Source organism: Pristiophorus japonicus, chromosome 1 (assembly GCF_044704955.1).
Source record: "Pristiophorus japonicus isolate sPriJap1 chromosome 1, sPriJap1.hap1, whole genome shotgun sequence".
In the NCBI taxonomy this organism is placed as follows: domain Eukaryota; kingdom Metazoa; phylum Chordata; class Chondrichthyes; family Pristiophoridae; genus Pristiophorus; species Pristiophorus japonicus.
In genome coordinates, this window is record NC_091977.1 from 485,141,389 (window position 1) to 485,165,195 (window position 23,807).

General features: G+C 43.3%; 1 protein-coding gene across 1 annotated transcript in view; it reads left to right on the forward strand.

Moving 5' to 3' along the window:
* Positions 1–23,807, forward strand: part of scap (SREBF chaperone) — a 261,047-nt gene that overhangs the window by 96,450 nt on the left and 140,790 nt on the right. Inside the window, exon 3 of the mRNA XM_070895010.1 lies at positions 15,888–16,017. Coding sequence (XP_070751111.1) covers positions 15,888–16,017 — 130 coding nt within the window. The remainder of the gene's footprint in view (positions 1–15,887; positions 16,018–23,807) is intronic.

A 23,807-nucleotide genomic window follows, 5' to 3' on the forward strand; every position in this document is an offset into this window, starting at 1 on the left:
AAGAGAGGGAAAAAAAACTCACCAGCCATTCACTTCCCTGCTTTCCTGTGATGTCAAATATAGTTGCCCTGTTCTCCTTTGTCACCCTCTCTTATCCGCTCCCTGCGGTGGCTGGCTGCTGCTACTGATTTTATGATCCGCCGCCGGCTGGTGCTCCCTCACAGGTCGGGGGTCGGCGCTAAATTTGAGGTTGATGGGAAGGGAGTGATTGTGAAGGGGAAGCAAAAGTACAGTTGAAGATTTGATTTTTGAAGCAACTTGAAAGAAGAAAATTCCCTGACTTGCATTTGTAAATACGAAAAGTAAAGCAAGAAAAATAAAATCCTGTGTTTTCTGTGGACTGTTCCCAAATGAAATATTTTTGTAACTATAATGGCTTAATGTTAATAATTCTAATGGATTTAATGAGAAACTACACCCATTAGTCATAAGTTGATTTTACACAGTTTTGAAACCATTTTGTTTTTTATCCTGCTGTTTGCAGATAAAACCTTTTTTTATAAATGTCTTACCTTGTGCAGCAACAGTGGTGTGATATTTAAAATAAACTTTAACTTCATTCTTCAAAATCATTTATTTTAACCAAAAGAAATAAATATTGAAAGAATAAAGGATACCTTCAGTAAAGACAAGGAGCTAGTCAGTGAGATTGGAAAGAGCTCTAACAACCCCCAGAGGGTCAACTGCAACAGAATATGAAGAAACAAACAAAGTGGGAGGAACAATCTTGGAGAGGATAGGTTTTTATCTGCTGTTTCTTATTAAAGTATGGAATTGGAAATTCAAGCATCATTCAATTATTATAGTTTAAAGACTATTTAACCTTGGAGGTCACAAGAATAATCTGTAGGAAACAACACAGGTGTTGGATCTGAGGTTACAGTGGAAGAAACCCTTCAACTGTCAACAGTGGTGAATAAGGAAAATAGGATTTTGGGATGTATAGCTCAAGAGATACAGTAGAAGTCTCCATCCATGATTATTTTATACAAAGCACTGGTCCACTACCACCTTTTACTTCCAACTGCTTTGTTTACTCAGGAAACTTACTTTCCCCCAATTTGTCTGGGGATTTTTCCAAGTGTGGTGGTACCAACGCTATTTATTTGAGGAAACCAAACTCGGGTTCAGAAAATTCGGAACTATATCCAGAGAAAGTACCTGGCTGGTTAAGCAATATTCTCTTTAATATTGCTGTTATAAACTTGCCAGAGTGAATTGTATTAAACATCACACCTTACTCATGCTGGCCAGGTCACAGTGGATGTATGCAGTCATGTGCTCTGGATTCTTCTGAAACTTAGGGCGCCACTGTACAGGAGCAGGTACGTGTGTGCTGCATCATTTAGTGTGTACGTGCAAGTGTTGCAAGTCTTGGCTTTCAATGGAAACTAGAGCATCCAATGTGCTCTGACTCTGCAGAAGCAAGTATTCAATTTAATTGATATTATTTTCAATGGGGTGGGAGAGAAGGGCAAAATGTTGTGTGGCACAGTGTGTTGCTAAACTTTCTGATGGGAGGTAAACCAGTTCTGCCAGCTGTAATGGTTGTATGCTAAATAAGTCTAGGCCATCTCAACCAAAAAAATAAAGAACTTGCTTTTATTTAGAGTCATAACCTCAGGACATCCCAAATTGTTTTACTGCAATAAAACTTTGAAGAATAGTCACTTCTGTAATGTGGCGAAACATGGTAGCCATTTTGCATAGAACAATTTGAATATTAAGGGAATCAAGGAACGTGGGGATAGAGCAGGAAAGTAGAGTTAAGGCAGAAGATCAGCCGTGATCCGATTGAATAGTGGAGCAGGCTCGAGGGGCCGAATGGCTTGCTCCTAATTCTTATGTTCTTAACAAGGTCTCACAAACAGCAATGAAATTAATAAGCAGATAATTTATTTGAGATGGTTGATAGATAGCTATTGGCTATGACACCAGGAGAACTTCCCATCTCTTTTTCGCATAATGCCATGGATCTTTTACCTGAGAGATTCGGTAGGATTTTGGTTTATCGTCTCATCTGAAAGACAGCACCCACCTCTAACAGTGCAGTACTCCCTCAGTATGGTACTGAGTTATCAGCCAAGATTATGTGCTAAAGTCTTGGGAGTAGCGCTTGAACCCATAATCTTCTGACTCAGGCAAGGGTACTACCTTTGAGCCAAGTCTTATACTTAGCTCTTAGTAGCTGTCAGCCCATAGCATAGAACTGCCCACAATTCAGCACACTGATTCTACATTAGTAATCTCACTCAGGCAATAAGAATGACTAATGAGGGAAATTAAACTGTACTATTGGTATTGTAAGAGGTTAAACCATTGTTCAGAATCGATGCAACATCTGATGTGAGGCTGCTGTGCACTGATGCTCTGTGTACAATTGGAGAAGTGTACCATTTTTCAGTACAGCAGTTCCTTGATGAGTGCAGTACAAATCCAAAATATATATAATTTGTTAAAATATTTGAGTAAATTTATTTTTTTAATTTTTATTCGTTCGTGGGATGTGGGCGTCACTGGCAACGCCAGCATTTATTGCCCATCCCTAATTGCCTTTGAGAAGATGGTGATGAGCCGCTGCCTTGAACAGCTGCAGTCCGTGTGGTGTAGGTACTCCCACAGTGCTGCTAAAATGACAGTGCTGGTATTTCTCAGTGTGTTCATTGATATTAAAATTTCGATATCCTCAGATATTGAAGCAGTCCATGCCTGTATGCAGCAAGATGTGGACGACATTTAGGCTTGGGCTGATAAGTGTCAAGTAACATTTGCGCCACACAAGTGTCAAGCAATGACCGTCTTCAACAAGAGATCGTCGAAACATCTTCCCTTTACATTCAATAGCATCACCATTGCTGAATCCCCCACCATCAGTATCCTGTGGGTCATCATTGACCAGAAACTAAACTGGGCCACCCACCTAAATAATGTGGCTACAAGAGCAGGTCAGAGGCTGGGTATTCGGCAGTGAGTGACTCACCTCCTGACTCCCCAAAGCCTTTTCATCATCTACAAAGTACAAGTCAGCAGTGTGATTGAATACTTTTCACATGCCTGGATAAGTGCAGCTCCATCAACACACGTGGGGTTCAACACCATTCAGGACAAAGCAGCCCACTTGATTGGTGCTGCCTTAAACACTCTCTCCCTACACCACCAGCGAATTGTCTGCTGTGTGTACCACCTAAAAGATGCACTGCAGCACTTCCAAAACCCGTGAACTCTACCACCTCGAAAGACAAGGGCAGCAGGCGCATGGAAATTCCCCTCCCAGTCCCACACCATCCTGACTTGGAAATATATTGCAGTTCTTTCATCGTTGCTGGGTCAAAATCCTGGAACTACCTACCCAAGAACACTGTGGGAGTACCTTCACCACACGGACTGCAGCGGTTCAAGAAGGCAACATGCTACCACCTTCTCAAGGGCAATTGGGGATGGACAATAAATCGGCCACATCCCGTGAATAAATTTTTTTTTTAAATCAATGTGTGTAAATGTAGCTTGGGGTATCATGTTTATACAACTAATGAGCTTACCCATTTTCATGCACTCACAATATTGATTTATATCAGTGCTGTCTTTAGGCTTAAAGCATATTGGTAGCAACATGCTTTGGGAAAATTACACTTCTCTGACAATGAAGCCCTTCCTCAGTTCTGTCTTGAAGAATCAGCTCTGATTATACACTTAAGTCTGCAGTGGGGCTTGAACCCACAACTTTCTGACTCATAAGTGCGCTTGTCACCAAATGCATCACACATTAACTATTGAAATGTAGATAATTGGGCGGGGGTTAGGTTATTCTAAGTGAGTGGGCAAAAATTTGGCAGATGGAGTATAATGTTGGAAAGTGTGAGGTCATGTACTTTGGCAGAAAAAAATCAAAGAGCAAGTTATTATTTAAATGGAGAAAGATTGCAAAGTGCTGCAGTACAACAGGACCTGGGGTTACTTGTGCATGAAACACAAAAGAATAGTATGCAGGTACAGCAAGTGATCAGGAAGGCCAATGGGATCTAGGCCTTTATTGCAAAGGGGATGGAGTATAAAAGCAGGAAGTCTTGCTACAGCTATACAGGGTATTGGTGAGGCCACGCCTGGAATACTGCGTGCAGTTTTGGTTTCCATATTTACGAAACGATATACTTGCTTTGGAGGCAGTTCAGAGAAGATTCACTAGGTTGATTCCGGGGTTGAGGAAAGGCTGAGTAGGTTGGGCCTCTACTCATTGGAATGCAGAAGAATGAGAGGTGATCTTATCGAAATGTATAAGATTAAGAGGGGGCTTGACAAGGTGGATGCAGAGAGGATGTTTCCACTGATGGGGGAGACTAGAACTAGAGGGCATGATCTTAGAATAAGGGGCAGCCCATTTAAAACTGAGATGAGGAGAAATTTCTTCTGAGGGTTGTGAATCTGTGGAATTCACTGCCTCAGAGGGCTGTGGAAGCTGGGACATTGAATAAATTTAAGACAGAACTAGACAGTTTCTTAAACGATAAGGGGATAAGGGGTTATGGTGAGCGGGCAGGGAAGTGGAGCTGAGTCCATGGTCAGATCAGCCATGATCTTATTGAATGGCGGAGCAGGCTCGAGGGGCCGTATGGCCTACTCCTGCTCCTGTTTCTTATGTTCTTATTCTGATAGCCAGTAGCTACGGCACTGTTCAGGTCAGATGATGCTCAATTAAAATCTCCAAATCTGAAGCTTTTTTATCTACTGCAATCCAAGCTTACTTGCCAGTTGCTAGATGCGTCTCTTATAGTGATATCCAGCCAAAAAAGTTATTTTGTGTGTTGTATATTCAGATTTTAAGAGGACTAGTGCATCAAAATGGATTTTTGAACAGTACCTTGCTAGGAATTTAGTAAAGGTAATGATGCATATATATTCATACTATGTCCACTTGAGTTGTGAAAAATCTAGTGCAATTACAGATTTTGTCTTTCCAAAATTGTATATAAAGAGAATATCTTGATTGGTATAGTACGAGTCTTAAGTACTGGCAGCTACATGTATGCCACTGGTCGAGGTTGTGACTGCAACAGTTGGATATAATGAATTAAATACAACAGACTAGAAACTGATTGTATGATAACATTAATAGCATAAATGTGTTTTTAAGAACAGAAGAAATAGGAGCAGGAGTCGGCCATCTGGCCCCTCAAACCTGCTCTGCCATTTAATAAGATCATGGCTGATCTGATCTTGGGCACGCTCTACTTTCCTGCCCGCTCCCCATAACCCTTCATTCCCTTATCAAAATTCAAAAACCTTAAATATCTTCAATGATCCAGCTTCCAACAGCTCTCTGGGTTCTAAATAGACAACCCCTTATTCTTAAACTATGCCCCCAATTCTAGATTTCCTCACGAGTGGAAACATCCTCTGCTTCTATTATGTTGAGCCCCCTCAGTATCATATGTTTCAATAAGATCACTTCTCATTCTTCTAAACTCCAATGAGTATAGGCCCAACTTGCTCAACCTTTCTTCATAAGTCAACCCTTTCATCTCAGGAATCAACCTAGTGAACCTTCTCTGAACTGCATCCAATGCAAGTATATCCTTCCTTAAATAAGGAGACCAAAACTGTACAGTTGTAGCAGGACTTCCCTGCTTTTATACTCTTATACCCCTTGCAATAAAGGCCAACATTCCATTTGCCTTCCTGATTATTTGCTGTACCTGCATACTAACCTTTTTGTGTTTCATGCACAAAGACCCCCCTGGTCCCTCTGTACTGCAGAACTTTGCAATTTCTCTCTATTTAAATTATAATTTGCTTTTTTATTTTTTCTGCCAAAGTGGATAACCTCACACTTTCCCACATTATGGGCCCAAGTTTCCACACGATAAAAAACGGGCGCCCCTCCGAGCTGGGCGCCCTTTTTACGCACCTAAAACGGCGCCGGAAAAAAAACGCGCGATTCTGGAGCGCTTTGCAGCTCCTTGTCTGTTTGGCGCGGAGCCTACACTCGCGGCGATTTTGTAAGTGGGAGGGGGCGGGTACTATTTAAATTAGTTTTTTTCCTGCCGGCAACGCTGCGCATGCGCGTTGGAGCGTTCGCGCACGCGCAGTGTGAAGGCAACATTGGCACTCGGCCATTTTTGTAGTTCTTTGTAGCTGTTTAATTTTTGAACATTTTTTAATAAAAGCACATTGCCATCAGCACATCAGCACTGAGGCTTCCTGCAGCCTTCTCACTGTCTCCTCCCTCCTCCCCCCCCCCCCCCGGGAACGAACGGCTGTCTCCTCCTCCCCCCCCCCTCCCGCTCCGTGGGAACGAACGGCTGCAGAATTCTCTGTGGCTGAAGCACTTTCACACAGGTAGGAAGATGGTTTATTTAATCTTTTCTTTGCTTATAAATGTTTATTCAGGTTGGATTTATTTGTATAATATTTGTAGAAGTATAAATAAGGATTTATTATAGAATTTAATGACTTCCTCCCCCCCTCCCCCCCCATCTCGTTCTGGGCGCCTAATTTGTAACCTGCGCCTGATTTTTTAATGTGTAGAACAGGTTTTTTCAGTTCTACAAAAATCTTCACTTGCTCCATTCTAAGTTAGTTTGGAGTACGTTTTCACTGTGGAAACTTTGAAATCAGGCGTCAGTGGCCGCACACGCCCCCTTTTGAAGAAAAAATTCTGTTCCAAAGTGGAACTGTTCTACCTGACTAGAACTGCAGAAAAAAAAATGTGGAGAATTGCGATTTCTGAGATAGTCCGTTCTCTACCAGTTGCTCCTAAAAATCAGGCGCAAATCATGTGGAAACTTGGACCCATTATTCCATCTGCCAAATGTTTGCTCACTCACTTAGCCTGTCTATATCCCTTTACAGATTCTTTGTGTCCTCCTTACAACTTGCTTTCCCACCCATCTTTGTATCATCAGCAAACTTGGCTACATTATACTCGGTCCCTTCATCCAAGTCATTAATATAGATTGTTAATAGTCGAGGTCCCAGCATCGATCCCTGTGGCACTTCACTAGTTACCGTTTGCCAACCGGAAAGTGACCCATTTATCCTGACTCTCTTTTCTGTTAATTAGCCAATCCTCTATCCATGTTAATATATTACCCCCAACCCGTGAGCTCTTACCTTGTGCAGTAACCTTTTATGTAGCACATTATCGAATGCTTTCAGGAAATCCAAATACACCACATCCACTGGTTTCCCCCTTATCCACCCTGCTCGTTACATCCTCAAAGAACTCCAGCAAATTTGTCAAACATGATTTCCCTTTCATAAAATCATGCTGACTCTGCTTGATTGAATTATGCTTTTCCAAATGTCCTGCTTCTGCTTCCTTAATAATGGATCAGCATTTTCCCAATGGCAGATGTTAGGTTAACTGGTCTATAGTTTCCTGCTTTCTGTCTCCCTCCTTTTTTAAATAGGGGCGTTACATTTGCAGTTTCCCAATCTGCTGGGACCTCTCCAGACCAAAGAGAATTTTGGTAGATTGCAACCAATACAGCCGCTATCTCTGCAGCCACTACTTTTAAGTCCCTAGGATGCAGGCCATCTGATCCAGGGGACTTGTCCACCTTTAGTTCCATTATTTTACCGAGTACTTTTTCTTTAGTGATAGTGATTGTTTTAAGTCCCCCTCCCCCCCCATAGCCCTTGATTATCTATTATAGGGATATTTGTTCAAAGCCTCTGCCATTTCCCTGTTCCCCGTTATTAATTCCCCAGTCTTATCCTCTAAGGAATCAACGTTCACTTTAGCTACCCTCTCCCTATCTGTTTTTATATTTCTTGTTTTTTTTCCCTCACAACATTGAAATTAGTAAGGAGATTCACTGGCAAGATCCATTGCAAAAGCTTCATTGTGTATTTAAAATATCCTTGTTAAAGATGTCCACAAAGGCTGCTGAAACTGTTGACTAAAGTAATGGTTACAGTTGAGTCTAGACTTTATTTGGGCCAAAAGCTGAAAGTACAGTAACCCTTTGTTTGTGTAACAATTTATATTGCAGCCTGTGATATAATCAAAATATAAATAATGGGGGGAAATATATCTCTATCTCATAGACAGCTATGAGATAGAGACAAGAAAACAATCCTTCCTTCCTTATAATTGACTTGTCTACTAATCTAATCCAGTGAAAGTTCTGAGAAATGTAAAGGCACAAAAAACTTTTATAATGGTTGGATTGTTTATTGTAACTATGTATATAATCAGTAATGAAATTTCAGCCTCTAACTGTCTCGTCTGCATTATGTGGCGTGATCTTGAGTTGAGCAATCTATCTATGATTTATTTGCCCTAGGAACTGGTAACAAAATCCTTATTTCAACATATTTTTCTTGTCCTGGACAAAGAGACGTGTGGTTAAATATACTTATTAATGTCCAGTTTGATAAAAATGTTCATATGAGAAAAAAGGACACTACCAAACAACATACAAGTGACCAAACAGATAACCTTTTAAAAAAGCATGATTTGGCTTGCTTTCACCAGTATCTATGACATGGAATTGCTCTCCTCTTCTGACTACTTCAAGGTGCTTTTACATACCTTGAGGCTGTCAATGGCAGTGGAAGATATAAACTTGTGACAGCCTCCATCTGATCAGTGTTAGTAGAGATCCATTTCTGTGTGATATTATGGCCTCCTCTGTTGGTGTTGTAAACGTGTTGAGTTGTTTCAGTTTATCAGCATCCTTACTACTTCATGATGCAAAAGCTGAGCTGGCTTATTGGCTGATTTCCTCACGTTGTGCCTACAGAGTGTGGAAAATGTTACAGTGCCAGCACAAGAGAACTGTACATAAGTGAACAAATGGATTTTCAGTTTTGTAAATAGAAAACAGAACAGCACTTTCAGTATAGCAGTTAAAATTGCACAATCATCATCTAAAACATTTTTTGAGCATTTCATCAGTGCACATGAACATATGAAAAGAAAGACTAGAAAAGCCCAGCAGTGCTTACCCTTCCCATTAAATGCAATGATGTGCACTATTGTTTCCAACTGCTAGTAATAGTGGAGGAGGCTAAAAGCAGGTTAAAAATGATCTGTGACAAATTTCAGAAAACGCTGTAAAATTCCTCCCATACTCCCTAAGGAAAAGCAAGGTAGCTCCAAGAAACCAGGGTTAACCATGTCACATCACTAGATGTACTTAACAACCTACTGCCATACATCCATGTCTTGAGGAACATATGACTGAAAGGGAGCAGAAAATGCTCTTTCCATCCCAACCGTCACATTCTTAACCTACTTTACGTCTGATACCATCTGCCAAAAATTTTATGCATTACTTTTGTAAAATTTAAAACATCCTCTTCTTTCACTGCTGCAATGTATTTGCTTCATGGATTCTCTGTTTAAGAATTCATAGCAGCACATTGCTATTAAGAACTAGTTGGTTTATTAACAAAGATTTAACAATCACACTACATATTACCAGTTCATCCACTGGGCTCACAACTGCATGCCTCTTCGTGGATGACCTAGACCCAACTGACTGGGGTTTTATTGAGTCTTGTGAACATTACATGACTGGCTAAGCCACTCACAATGCAACAGCTCTGCAACTATTTTGTTGTATCTGTTAAACAATAAATCATTAAATCAAGTGCCCCCTGATTAAAGGTTGGGTGCACTAAAACTGACAAACTTAAACAAATTAAACTTTAGACATTACGTTGCTCAAATTAAAATTTGGTTGCCGGGGGTGATGATGCACTCCAGTCCCTCCGGCGCCCAACTCTCGCGGAAGGCCGGGAGCGTACCGGTGGACATCGCGTGCTCCATTTCCAGGGACACCCTGGCTCAGATGTAACTGCGGAAGAGAGGCAAGCAGTCGGGCTGAACGACTCCCTCGACTGCCCGCTGCCTGGACCGGCTGATGGCCCACTTGGCCATGCCCAGGAGCAGTTCCACAAGGAGGCCTTCCGACCTGCCCGCTCCCCTCCACACAGGGTGCCCAAAGATCAGGAGTATGGGACTGAAGTGCAACCAGAATTTGAGGAGCAGCCCCTTCAAATAATGGAATAGGGGCTGCAATCATAAGCATGGAACACGGACTCTCTAGACCGCAGAAATTACAGGCGGCCTGGGAACCCGTGAACCGACTTAAAAACTTATTGCACGGGACTGCTCCGTGCACCACCCTCCAGGCCAAGTCCCCAATAAATAAAGGGAGGACACCCGTGTAGAGAGCACTGCATTGGGGACCCCCGCCTCCTCCGGACAGCAAAATGGTGCGGCATGGTGTGTCCGGACAGCAGACGAGGATGGCAAGATGGAGAGTGTGCAAGAGCAGCCCGTACAGGAAACCCCTCCACGCAGAACTGAAAAGCATGAAGGAGATTTCCCGGAGGAGGCTCAAGTTGTGAGGGCAACAGCGCGACAACTATTTTTGTAGAAAACAAATAATCAAGTGCCCGCAGATTGAAGGGGGGGTGGGGGGAGGGCACACTCCAAAAACTTTTGAAGTGCCCCCTTTTTTTTTGTTTTGTATTTTTTTTGAGGGCACTAAAACACAAATTATACAAGTGCTCCCTGGCTACGGTGGGCGGGAGGGGGCACTAAAACCGACAACTTAAACAAATAAAACATTTAAAATCAAATTAAAATTTGGTTGCAGGGGGTGCTGATGCACTCCAGTCCCTCCAATGCCCACCTCTCGCAGAAGGCCGCGAGCGTACTGGTGGACACCGCGTGCTCCACCTCCAGGGACACCCTGGTTCGGATGTAACCGCGGAAGAGAGGCAGGCGGTCGGGTGAATGACCCCCTCGACCGCCCGCTGTCTTGACCGGCTGATGGCCCCCTTGGCCGTGCCGAGGAGCAGTTCTACGAGGAGGCCCTCGGACCTACCCGCTCCCCTCCGCACAGGGTGCCCAAAGATCAGGAGTGTGGGACTGAAGTGCAACCAGAATTTGAGGAGCAAATATTGGAAGAGGGACTGCAACCTCGCACATTCAGTAAAAACATGGAACACGGACTCTTCCAGACCGCAGAAATTGCAGGCGGCCTGGGAGTCCGTGAACTGACTTAAAAACTTAGTGCACAGGACTGCTCCGTGCACCACCCTCCAGGCCAAGTCCCCAATAAATAAAGGGAGGACTCCCATGTAGAGAGCACTGCATTGGGGACCCCCGCCTCCTCCGGACAGCAAAATGGTGCGGCATGGTGTGTCCGGACAGCAGACGAGGATGGCGACGTGGAGAGTGTGCAGGAGCAGCCCATACAGGAAACCCCTCCGCACAGAACTGAAAGGCACGGAGGGGATTTCCCGGAGGAGGCTCAAGTTGTGAGGGCAACAGTGCTACAACTATTTTTGTAGACACAAATAAACAAGTGCCCCTGATTAAAGGGGTGGGGAGGCACACTCCAAAAACTTTTCAATTGCCCCTTTTTTTTGTGTTTTTTTTTTGAGGGCACTAAAACACAAATTACACAAGTGCCCCCTAGCTAAAAGGGGGGGGGGGGCACTAAAATCGACAACTTAAACAAATTAAACTTTAGACATTAACAAACCTGTGAGCATACTCACAGGTGCATACATTACAACTGCTTCTCTGGGCAGACTATTCTGCATTTATCATCCTCTACATCTTAACTACCATTCACCCTTTAATGTCTAAGCTTCAATCTATGTCCCTTTATCCTCATTGATTTGTAAACACTGACACAAATAAATTATTAAACACATTATGCCATTCCTTGGTCATTTTTTAATCACACCTATACTTATAGAAACCTTACACATTCTTCTTTATATTTGTTGCAGCCCTGATCTCTTTTTCTAAATCTGCTCTCCTAATCAATTTCTCAACTTTAATTTTATCTTCTCATTCCAATCATTGATCATATCTTCAGCCATGTATTTAATGTAAGACATGTTAAATCTATTTTCTACCACATTGCTTCCTTTGTTGGCCACATTTGTTTCTTCCCTCCTCTACTGCGGTTTTTAAACTGATGGATTTTATTTGTCTGCAGCCTCCTAATTATGTCTCAGTACATTCCACTTACCCTCTGTACCTCAGCCATGAACTCATTGAATGGCGGTGCAGGCTCGAAGGGCCGAATGGCCTACTCCTGCACCTATTTTCTATGTTACTGCACATACCATACTTTCATTCTTTGCTGCTTTCTCAACCCTTCAAAGTCTGCCTTCCACAAATTAAAATGTCATACTTGCACTTCCTTTTTCAATTGTCAAGGTGTCAGCCGTGGCTTAGTTGTTAGCACTCTTGCCTCTGAGTCAGAAGGTTGTGGGTCCAAGTCCCACTCCAGAGACTTGAGCACGTGATCAAGGCTGACTGAAGGAATGCTGCACTTGGAGGTGAATGAGATGTTAAATCGAGGCCCCATCTACCCCTCAGATGGATGTAAAATATCCATATCACTATTTTGAAGAAGAGATGAGGATTTATCCCTCGCGCAACATCATTACAACAGATTGATCATTTATCTCATTGCTATTTGAGGGAGCTTGCTGTGCGCAAAATGGCTATCGTATTTCCTACATTTCAACAGACTATATTTCAAAAGTACTTCATTGGCTGTAAAGTGCTTCGGAGTATCCTGAGGTTGTGAAAGGTGCTATATAAATGCAAGTTTTTCTTTAAAAAAAAATTCTTTGAACACCACATTATGGTCGCTGTTAGTTAGGTGTTTTTGAATTTAACTGTATCCAACATCCCTGACCATTGCATATTAGCAATAATTGTATTGCTCCCCGTTCTACATAACCATTTGAATCATGTAATAGCCCATAATCATGTCTAGAAATAACAATTCAATTTTCTTATTCCCACTATAATTTTCCCAATTGATCTGAGGCAAATTTATATCTTCCATTGAAACTTACCTTCCTTGGATCTTCCCCTGAACTGAGCATAAACTCTCATTGTATCTTGTGCCTGACTTGGTTCCCTATATTTTTTCAATTTTCTCATTCAATCTGATCCACAAAGTTTCCAGAGCTTCTATACCTGAACCCAGGCAGTCCACCTCAGTTACTATTAGATTTTTATCCTGCGTAGCCACTCCACATTCTATCTTTTTCCTTCTATCCCTTTAGATCAATCTATAATCATACAATAACCACCCAGTTCACATCCTGATTCCTAAAAAAACATAGTTTCCTTGTTTATCACAGATATTTAGGTCCTTTATTTGTTCCTCAAGCTCCTGGCATTTCTGTAAGGAACTTTGGGGCAAACACTTTTCCCATTAATTTTCCTAACACGTTTATCATTTTACCCTTGCACAATTGCTACATATTGTTTCCCTTTCTCAGTTTCCCTGCCTTCTGCTATCCTCTCTTCTATTCAATTTTTTTGAAGTACAAATTGTGTTATGTTTCCTACCTCTGTGTTACTAACATTTTCACTTCGAACCAGGATGATAGTTTGCAACTTTGGTGTCGTGTTTGGCCCCAAGATGAGCTTCCAACCACATATCCACTCCATCACAAAAACCACCTACTTCTACCTCCGTAACATCGCCCGACTCTGCCCCTGCCTCAGCTCATCTGCTGCTGAAACCCTCATCCATATCATTTTTTTACCTCTAAACTTGACTATTCCAACGTTCTCCTGGTGAGTCTCCCAGCTGCCACCCTACATATAATTGAGCTCATCCAAAACTCTGCTACCCGTCCAAACTCGCCCCAAGTCCCGTTCATCCATCACCCTTGTGCTCACTGACCCACGCTGGCTCCCAGTCCGACGACAGCCTCAGTTTTAAAATCCTAATTTTTTGTTTTCAAATCCCTTCATGGCCTCGCCTCTCTCGCTGTAACTTCCTCCAGCCCCAAAACCCTCCAAGATCTCTAGCGCATCCCTGATTTTAACCATTCTACAATTGGCGGCCATGCCTTCAGCTGCCGATGCCTTAAGCTCTGGATTTCGCTCCCTAATCCACTCCACCTCAATACCATTCTCTCCTCCTTTAAGACGCTCTTTAAAACCTACCTCTTTGACTAAACGTTTAGTTATCTGCCCTAATATCTCTTTATGTGGCTCGGTGTTAAATTTTGTATGATGAATTACCTGTGAAGGTCCTTGGGTCGTTTTACTATGTTACAGCACCATATAAATGCATGTTGTTGTTGCCCAGTAGTTATTTTACTGGGAAGGAGGAGAAACTTTTTTTGTGCAGTAATGTGTTTTTATTTTATCTTTTCGCTTTCATGTTCTCAACAGACCTCTACTCTGCTTCAGTTTCTTTGCAGATTGCATACAATACTCCTAGTTATGTCGGATTGAGATCCATAGATTTGACGTTCCGACTTGGGTTGTCTCTCCAGAGAGCATTCAGCTGTATAACATTTGGGTGAAGTACAGCTGTCGAGGAGGGTAGTGGAAAAATTTGAGGTGATGAATCACACAAGGAAGTTGTCACACATGAATTAGAAGTGAAATGTCCTTGTTCTTCAATATAGGATATATCCTTAATTTTACTTACATATTAAGTTTGCAAGTTTGCTATTGGTATGATTCACATCTGTACCCAAGTGAATGTATCTTTGGTAGATAACACAATTGTGACTTTGGATTGGGTACTGAATACTAAGTGGGGAAGAATTCCCCTGCTGTGCGCCTGCTGTTAAGGCCTCTGGGTGCACGAAAGTGTTTTTGCCCGGTGAGGGGGGGGTGCGCTATGAACTTCCGCGAAAATGTGCGGGAGTTAGCAGAGGCGCAAAACCGGCAGCAACTCGGGCTGCGGCGCCACCACTGATGACATCATCGGCTTGCGCGGTGACCCCTTTTCTTCACGCAGCGACCCATTTCCGCACTGTGGTAGAAATTGCGCTGCGTCCCATGAGGCTCCTACGGGCAATGTCAGCACCAGCCTCGTGGATCATATACCAGGCTGCACTTCGCTCGCGGGGTGAAACTTAAAGGGGAGGTGCACGCTAATGCGCGGCACTTTTTTTTTACCGACACTGGTCGGGCCTTTCTTTGCCGATTTTACGGGGTCTGTGCAGCCCACCAGTCCATTTCGGTGCCGGGCTACGGCCACAGCACCATGGATCCCCAGTGGCCTACTGGAGGCCCATCAAGAGCTCGCAGCTTTCCTCCCTTTAAGGGAAGGAGAGGGCCCATAGAATGCGGCAGCGCTACGTGGTGAGGCAGTATTGCGCTCCGACGTTGGCTGCGTAGCGCCCCAGAGCCTGCCCCAAGAGGAAGTGGAGCGCGCAACATTGCACTCACTTCCTGTCAGGGCCGGTAAGCCCAATTTTTCTTCTGTTCGACCTCAGAAAGGTTACCACCCCCAATCGGGGCGATACGCAATTTCGGCCCCTAAGTGTGTGCAAAAGTGGATGAAGAGAAACCTCAGCAATGTAGTTTTGATTAAAGTGAAAAAGTACTATTGTTTGTCAAAATCTGAGGGGCAAAAAATCCTTGCATTTTACAATATCCTTGCACTTGGAAAAATAATTTATTGTGTCAAGCGTAACTTCACAAGAATGGCTAGTATTTAAGTTAGATTACTGTTGTTAGGTCAGAAATGCAACTTCATTTGTAACTGCATCTCAACATCACTAATCAGTCTAAGAAAATTGTAGTGATATGCAGGGTTTCCAACATTTACAATTCTCATGCAGTGTACAAGTGGAAGTCTTGAGATTGTGCCATAGGAGTCAGGTCTTGGAAACTGTCAAGTATTGTGTTGACAACCCTGTGAATGTCTTGCCTTTGTAGTACTTGAAGCTTCCCAGCAAATTAATAGAAATTACTGTAGCATTTCCTGAGAAACATATGTTAATCAGGGTTCCCCTGTACTAGGTCAGTTAGTTTTTTGTTAATAGTTATAAAGATGATGGGGAAAAAAAATTGGAAAGCATTTTACACTACACTCCTGGGATGTTTGTACTTAACTGTTTTTTGTTTCGATTTATCATAGTTATCCCTTATTAAAGCTACCTCTGCCAGGAACAGGACCTGTGGAGTTTACAACGCCTGTAAAGGATTACTCTGTGCCCCCACTTGAATCAAACCCAGGACACGCTGATCAGAGTGACAGACCAGATTGGGTAAATGCTACAATGTTCAACTATTTGACGATTTCATCTCCTGCAAGGAAGTTGTTAGCATTTCAGTAAAGCATGTAATGGTGGCATCCAGAAAAAGAATTTTGACCCTGGAGTATTTGCAAGTCTGTCAATAATGGTGGAACTAATCTGAGATGTCACATAAGAAGTGTATCACACTAAAGCATGTTTGACCAATTCCTTGATATTGTCACAATATATAGGTAGGTAAAGGCATAAATTTAAATTATGCACTATGTGTTGTATAAATGGAAAAATTAAGGTTAGGAAAGGTCTAAGATATGTCTGGCTTCTGAGAGATGCATTTTGTCTTTAACTTCTATGCAATACTAATGTGTTAAGATGAACCTTGGGAATGGCAAGAAACTGCTTGAGGGGTAGGCCACAATGAGAACTCATTACAGGACTTAAGTTAGAGTGAGGGGAAATACTGAGTGGGCTATATCAGGGCTTGGTACTGGAAACACTGCTGTTTCTAATTTACACACATAACCTAGATTCAGAAGCTCAATGCAAAGTGGTAAAATTTGTAAATGATAGCAAACAAGGAGGGGAGTGAAATCGGAAGTGCCAGCTCAGAATGAGTTGGACATGTAAGTGGGCAGAGCAATGGAAGATGAAATTGAATGCTGACAGTGTAAAGTGATAGGCGTATTCCATGAACTGTGTTGAAATGGCTAAGACTGCAGCTGAAAGAGACCCAACACCAATTGGAAGGCAATACTAAACATGTCTAAATAATGCAGATTAGTAATTAACAAAGCCAATTGTTGAACTACATAGCCAAAATAATAGAATACAAGTCAGAGGAGGTATTGATCATAGAATAGTTACAGGACAGAAGGATGACATTCGGCTCATTGAACATGTGCCAGCTCTTTGCAAGAGCACTTCAGCGAGTCCCACTCCCCCGCCCTTTCCCCGTAACCCTACAAATTTTCTTCCTTCAGGTACTTACCCAATTCCCTTTTTAAAGCCACAATATAATCTGCCTCCACCACCCTTTCAGCCAGTACATTCCAGATCCTAACCACTCAAGGTGTAAAAAAGTCTTTCCTCCTGTTGCCTTTGGTTTGTCTGCCAATCACCTGAAATCTGTATCCTCTGATTCTTGACCCTTCCGCCAATGGGAACAGTTTCTCTCTATTTACTCTGTCTAGAACCCTTATGATTTTGAATACCTCTATCCAATCTCCTCTCAACCTTCTCTGCTCTAAGGGGAACAACCCCAGCTTCTTCAGTCTATCCACATAACTGAAATCTCTCATTCCTGGAATCATTCTTGTAAATCTTTTCTGCACCCTCTCTAAGGCCTTTACATCCTTCCAAAATGCAGTGCATAGAGTTGGACATAATACAGGTTGGACCTCTCTGGTTCGGGACCTGACCGGTGCCGGAACAGAGAATTTTCTGAACCACAGGAGGTCACGCTTACCTGTCGACAGTGCACGGGCTCCTGTGTGTGTGCGTGCATGCTGGCAGCCTGTGGGCGGCTCCCTCAGCACCTGCGCACACACGCACTGACTGACAGCCGCTCCAGCCAATCGCTGAAACATACTCACTGACTGATAGCCACTCTGGCCAATTGCTGAACACACTCACTGACTGACAGCCACTCCAGCCAATCGAAACTTTAAAAAAATAAACCCTCCTCTCCCTCAGGCCCAACTAATGCGAACCACGGACATTGCCTTGACGGAAGATTCATAAGTATCGGTGAAACTTTCTAAATCTTTCTTTTACTTCTTGATATCGTAAATTGTTGATGATCCAACTTCATATTCGTCCATCAAAGTACGCACACTTCTGCCAGCTTCAGACTTCTTTATAATAATTTCTGCTGAATGCTCAATAATTTTCGTTTCCTTTTGGTGCTGTCACAAGACATTTTAAGTTGTACACCCGACTGCTTGAACTGCTTTCAATGCGCGTGGCAGTTGAAAAGTGAGGAAGAAGTCCACGCCTGCGTCAATTTATGTGTAATTGAGCAACCTGTTCACGTTTGCGATAGTTGAAGTGAGCGAGATATTCACGTGTGTGACAGCTATCTTAAATTCCATTACGGCGGGTTTTCCGTTACATTCGTATCCGGATAAACGAGAGTGCGTACTAAAGCCTGTGACCAGAGAAAGAAAGATACTTAACTATAAGAGCATGGAAACCACAAGGTAGTCCTGAGTGGTACAGAAAAAAATTCTTGCACCAGAGTATTTCAGATCTGTGATAAAGATATTCGCATGCATTTTATTTTTGCCTCACTTGTAACTGGCCAACAATTTGAATGCCTAGACGAATCTATTAATGCTATTTCCTTGTTTAAAATTTGGATCAAGATTTGATTGAATAAAATGGTTGGCCTCAAGTTCTGTGACCCCACTTACTCAACTTGCTGCTGATGTGTGCTTCTCTATCAATTTGAGAACACGGTGGTGCAGTTTCTCTTTCAGCTTCGAATAGCATCGGTGCATTTCTCCTGCGATTCACCGTTCATCTGGCTTTCTATCCTCTTCTCTCCTGCTTCTGATGCTTCCAATTTCAGCATTTCCAACTGGATTGCCCTTTCATAAGAAGTAGGAGCAGGAATAGGCCACCTGGTCCCTCGAGTCTGCTCCGTCATTTAATAAGATCATGGCTGATCTGATCGTGGACTCAGTTCCACTTCCCTGCCTGCTCCCCATAACCCTTTATTCCCTTATCGCTCAAAAATCTGTCTGTCTATGCCTTAAATATATTAAGTGACCCAGCCTCCACAGTTCTGGGGCACAGAATTCCATAGATTTACAAACCTCAGAGAAGAAATTCCTCCTCGTCTAATTTTTAATTGGTCGGTCCCCTTATTCTGAGACGATGTCCCCTTGTTTTAGTTTCCCCTATGAGTGGAAATAACACCTCTGCATCTATCGTGTCAAGCCCCCTCAGTATCTTATATGTTTCAATAAGATCACCTCTCATTCTTCTAAACTCCAATGAGTATAGGCTCAGCCTTCCTTCATAAGTCAACCCCTTCATCTCAGGAATCAACCTAGTGAACCTTCTCTGAACTGCATCCAGTGCAAGTATATCCCTCCTTAAATAAGGAGACCAAAACTGTACGCAGTACTGTTGGTGTGGTCTCAACAATACCCTGTACATTTGTAGCAGGACTTCCCTGCTTTTATACTCCTTCCACCTTGCAATAAAGGCCAACATTCCATTTGCCTTCCTGCATACTAACGGTTTGTGTTTCATGCACATGGACCCCCAGGTCCCTCTGTACTGCAGCACTTTGCAATTTTTTTCCATTTAAATTATAATTTGCTTTTTTATTTTTTCTGCCAAAGTGAATAAACTCACATTTTCCCTCATTATATTCTATCTGTCAAATTTTTGCCCACTCCCTTAACCTGTCTATATCCCTTTGTAGATTTCTTGTGTCCTCACAATTTGCTCTCCCACTCATCTTTGTATTATCAGCTCAGCCCAATTCTGTCCTCATCTAACATCTAAACAATATCTAAAAATATCAACCAGATAAAAAGAGACAGATATTGAGTTAGTGCAATTGGTGGCTGAGGAGATAGGCATGAGATTGAGGAGAAAAACAAGGAAATAAGAGATGGTATCAAATTGAAAACAAGGACATACAATGTGGCCAAGACTAGTGCGAGGCCAGAGGATTGGGAAACTTTTAAAAGCCAGCAAAGAACGACTAAAAAAATGATAGAGAGGGGGAAGATAGATTGTGAAAGTAAACTAGCACAAAATATAAAAACAGATAGCAAGAGTTTCCACAGGTACATAAAAAGGAAAAGAGTGACTAAAGTAAATGTTGGTCCCGTAGAGGATGAGACTTGGGAATTAATAATGGAAATGGCAGAGATACTGAACAAATATTTTGTATCGGTAGAAGACACTAAAAACATCCCAATAGTGGATAATCAAGGGGCTATAGGGAAGGAGGAACTAAATACAATCACTATCACTAAAGAAGTAGTACTCGGTAAAATAATGGGACAAAAAGGCGGACAAATCCCCTGGACTTGATGGCTTACATTCTAGGGTCTTAAAAGAAGTGGCTGCGGAAATAGCGGATGCATTGGTTGTAATTTACCAAAATTCCCTGGATTTTGGGGCAGTCCCAGCGGATTGGAAAACCGCAAATGTAACGCTCCTATTTTAAAAAGGCAGACAAAAAGCAGGAAACTATAGACCAGTTAGCTTAACATCTATCGTCGGGAAAATGCTGCAGTCCATTATTAGGAAGCAGTAGCGGGACATTTGGAAAAGCATAATTCAATCAAGCAGAGTCACTAAGGTGGTGGCGGGTAGCATGCTGCGGAATGGAGTCGAGAACACTCGAGTCAAAGGCAGAGTCTTGGTTGAGGAGATCTTCGAAGTGTTCCTTCCAGCGGGCCCTGACTGCCTCAGTGTCCTTGATGAGTGTTTCCCTGTTCTTGGCCAGGAGTGAGGTGGGGCCTTGGGAGTTTGGTCCGTATGTGGCCTTGACTACGGTGAAGAATCCTCACACATCGTGGCTGTTGGCCAGCTGCTGTATCTCCTGTGCTTTCTCCATCCACTAGGGTCTTCAGGGAGCAATTCTCCTACCTCAACCTCAGCAAGGAACAGTGTATGCAGCATCTCCGTTTTACAAAGTAGAAGTCACCGATATCTGCCACCTGCTGTAGTTAGACCTGCAGCCACAGTCCAGGGCGAGAACGGCATTGCCAGTGGCAGCAGGAGATAGTCAATTGTCCCTCTAATTTTGTTTTTGTGCTGAGCAGACCACAAACTCCTTTGAGCGTGACCGTTACGTTCATGAGCAAATTTAAAACAACTTTTAAAACAATAGTAACCACTGAAAAGCATATATACAGTAATGCCATATTGCCACTTCACCGTCTCAAATCATGTGACAATCAGACATGGTTCTATACAGTTTAACATAACTTCTCTGCTTTTGAATTCTGTTCCTTTAGAAATGAACCCCATGGTATTGCTTTTTTAACCTGCATTGCGACTTTTAATGATTTGTGAATCTGTGTCCTTTTGGGAGTGGTCTGCACAGAGAGGTCTTAAACAGAGTGGTTTATTTGGAAATATGGAAAGAGTGGGATTCAGAGAAGAGGAGGAAGATTAAAATCAATTTGAAAAGTAAACATAGATATGTGATATTTCTAATCTAAAAAACCTCATTAATTAAATCGGCTGATTGCTGAGTAGCTGCTGGGTGTGTTTTGCTAAGTTTTAGAGTTTATTTCTGCTCAATAGTTCCGAGTCTATTAACTGGAGGCATGGCAGGACAACTCAGTCCCGTGGATTGCACATCCTGTGGCATGTGGGAAGTCCTGGACGACCACGTGTGCAGGAGGTGTCTCCAGCTGCAGCAACTCGAGCTCCGCGTCACTGCAGTGCATCCGCAAGACAGAGAATTTCATGGATAGCATGTTTCAGGAGGTGGTCACCCCGCTGCTTCAGAATGTGCAGGCAGTGAGGAAGTGGGTGACCACCAGACAGAGGAGGAGTACTAGGCAGGTAGTGCAGAAGTCTCCCTAGTACATCTGGCTCTCCAACCAGTATTCTGTTCTGAGTGCTATTGGGGGCGACGGTGGTTCTGGAGTGCAGCCAGAGCCAAGTCCATGGCACCACAGGTGGCTCAGCTACACTGGGGGGAAAGAAGAAGAATGGAAGAGCAATAGTGGTCCGGGATTCAATAGTCGGGGAGCTGACAGGCGTTTCTGTGGCTGCAGACATGACTCCAGGATGGTATGTTGCCTCCCTGGTGCCAGGGTCAGGGATGTCACTGAACGGCTGCAAGACTTCTCTGTGGGGAGAGATCGTGGTCCATATCGGTACCAATGACATAGGTAGAAAGAGGTATGTCCTGCAGGCAGAGTTTAGGGAGCTAGGAGAGAGATTAAAACGCAGAACCTCAGGTGGTAATCTCTGGAATACTGCTGGTGCCACGTGCTAGTGAGTACAGAAATAGGAGGATAGAGAAGATGAATACGTGGCTGGAGAGATGGTGCAGGCGGGAGGGCTTTAGATTCCTGAGGCATTAGGACCGTTTCTGGGGAGGTGGGACCTGTACAAGCCGAATGAAGGGGACATTTTTTCACCCAGAAATTTGGTAGGGATTTGGAACTCACTGCCTGAAAGGGTGGTAGAGACAGAAACCCTCACCACATTTAAAAGATACTTGGATGTGCACTTAAAGTGCCGAAACCTACAGGGCTACAGACCAAGAGCTGGAAAGTGGGAGTACGCTGGATAGCTCTTAGTCGGCCGGCGCAAACACGATGGGCCAAAATGACGTCCTTCCATGCTGTAAATTTCTATGATTTGTACCTCTACTCCATTTAGACTCTTATTTTCCAAGGAGTAGGTAGCCTCCTTATTCCTCCAACCAAAATGCACCACCTCACACTTATCTATGTTGAAATTCATTTGTCATTTACATACTAATTCTGCAAGTTTGTTCACAGTAGAATTAATTAAAAGCTTTTAGCGTCGTATCAAAACTATTAAAAAAAATACTTGTCAGAAATGACTGGGATATAACAGAATTGCATAATAATGCATTAGCACTTCAGAAATGTCACTCAGTTACATGGTTATGCATCGATAAACAATCCAAAAAGCCCAAGGTAAGCTGAAAGAGGCATATCTAGTTGTGCAATTTGTATTAATTTTAAAGTTTTCAACATATTGGCCTGTCCCTCATGTCACTATAGCAATGGCGGCACAATCAGCAGGAGCAGCGGCTTTCCTATGGCGCTGACATGCTGTACGTCCACATAAGTAATTAGAATATTAACCACAGACAACCAACAAATATGCTATAGTTATATGGTCCACAATATTAATAAAATTGAACAAAATGGGTATCCGTATTTCCAACTTCAATCACTTCCATTAATAAACAACCCCCCAAATGCCATGTCAGAAATGCAGCACTTATTCACAGTCTCGCGCTGTCCCCCGTCTTTCTCGCTTGCTCTCTCCCAGTCTCTGTCTCTCCCCCAGTCTCCCTCTCTCTTTCTCTCCCCAACCTCCTCTCTCTCTCTCTCCCCCTTCTCCCTCTCCCCCCACCCCCGTCTCTCTCTCTCCCCCGTCTCCCTCTCTCTGCCGACTCTCTTCCCTCAGTCTTTCTCCCAAGTCTCCCTCTCTCCCTAGTCTCTCTGTCTCTCTCTCTCTCCCTCCCTCCCTCCCTCCCTCCTCCGATTCCCCCTCTCTTCCCTTTCGATCTTCAATCTTCGATCTTCTCCCCCACCTATCGGCCATCAACAGACCCCCTGACCTCTGCATGGAGCCAACAAAAGCGTGGGCACTGCGCATGCACAGCTCCGATATACCGTGCGCAGCCACAGAAGGCAAATAATCAGAGCGCGGGGGATTCTCCCGCTGTCGAGCTGAAAGGTCAAAGATCAAGGGAGAAAACCAAGCCCTTACAACCCATCAATCATCGGAACACACACTGCATGAGCTCCAATTGGGATCTGCTCTGAGGCCACAAACGAGGCCATTGTGTATTGGGACCCTCTCCCGCCCAAGCTACTGTTCAGTTCTCTGCACAGCATTTCAAATCAACTGCGCATGAGCTCAGGGATTAGAACCCGCGCGTGCTGCTGTGCACCATAGAGGGAACAGTGGTGAGAGTTGCCTTGAACTTCGTTGCGTCGGGCTCCTTCCAGGCTGGCGCAAGCGACATCTGTAACATCTCCCAGTTCGCCATCCAGTCCTGTACCAGGGAGATGAAAGGAAAGGAAGGGCAGCAGGCGGAGCGAGCCTGCAGC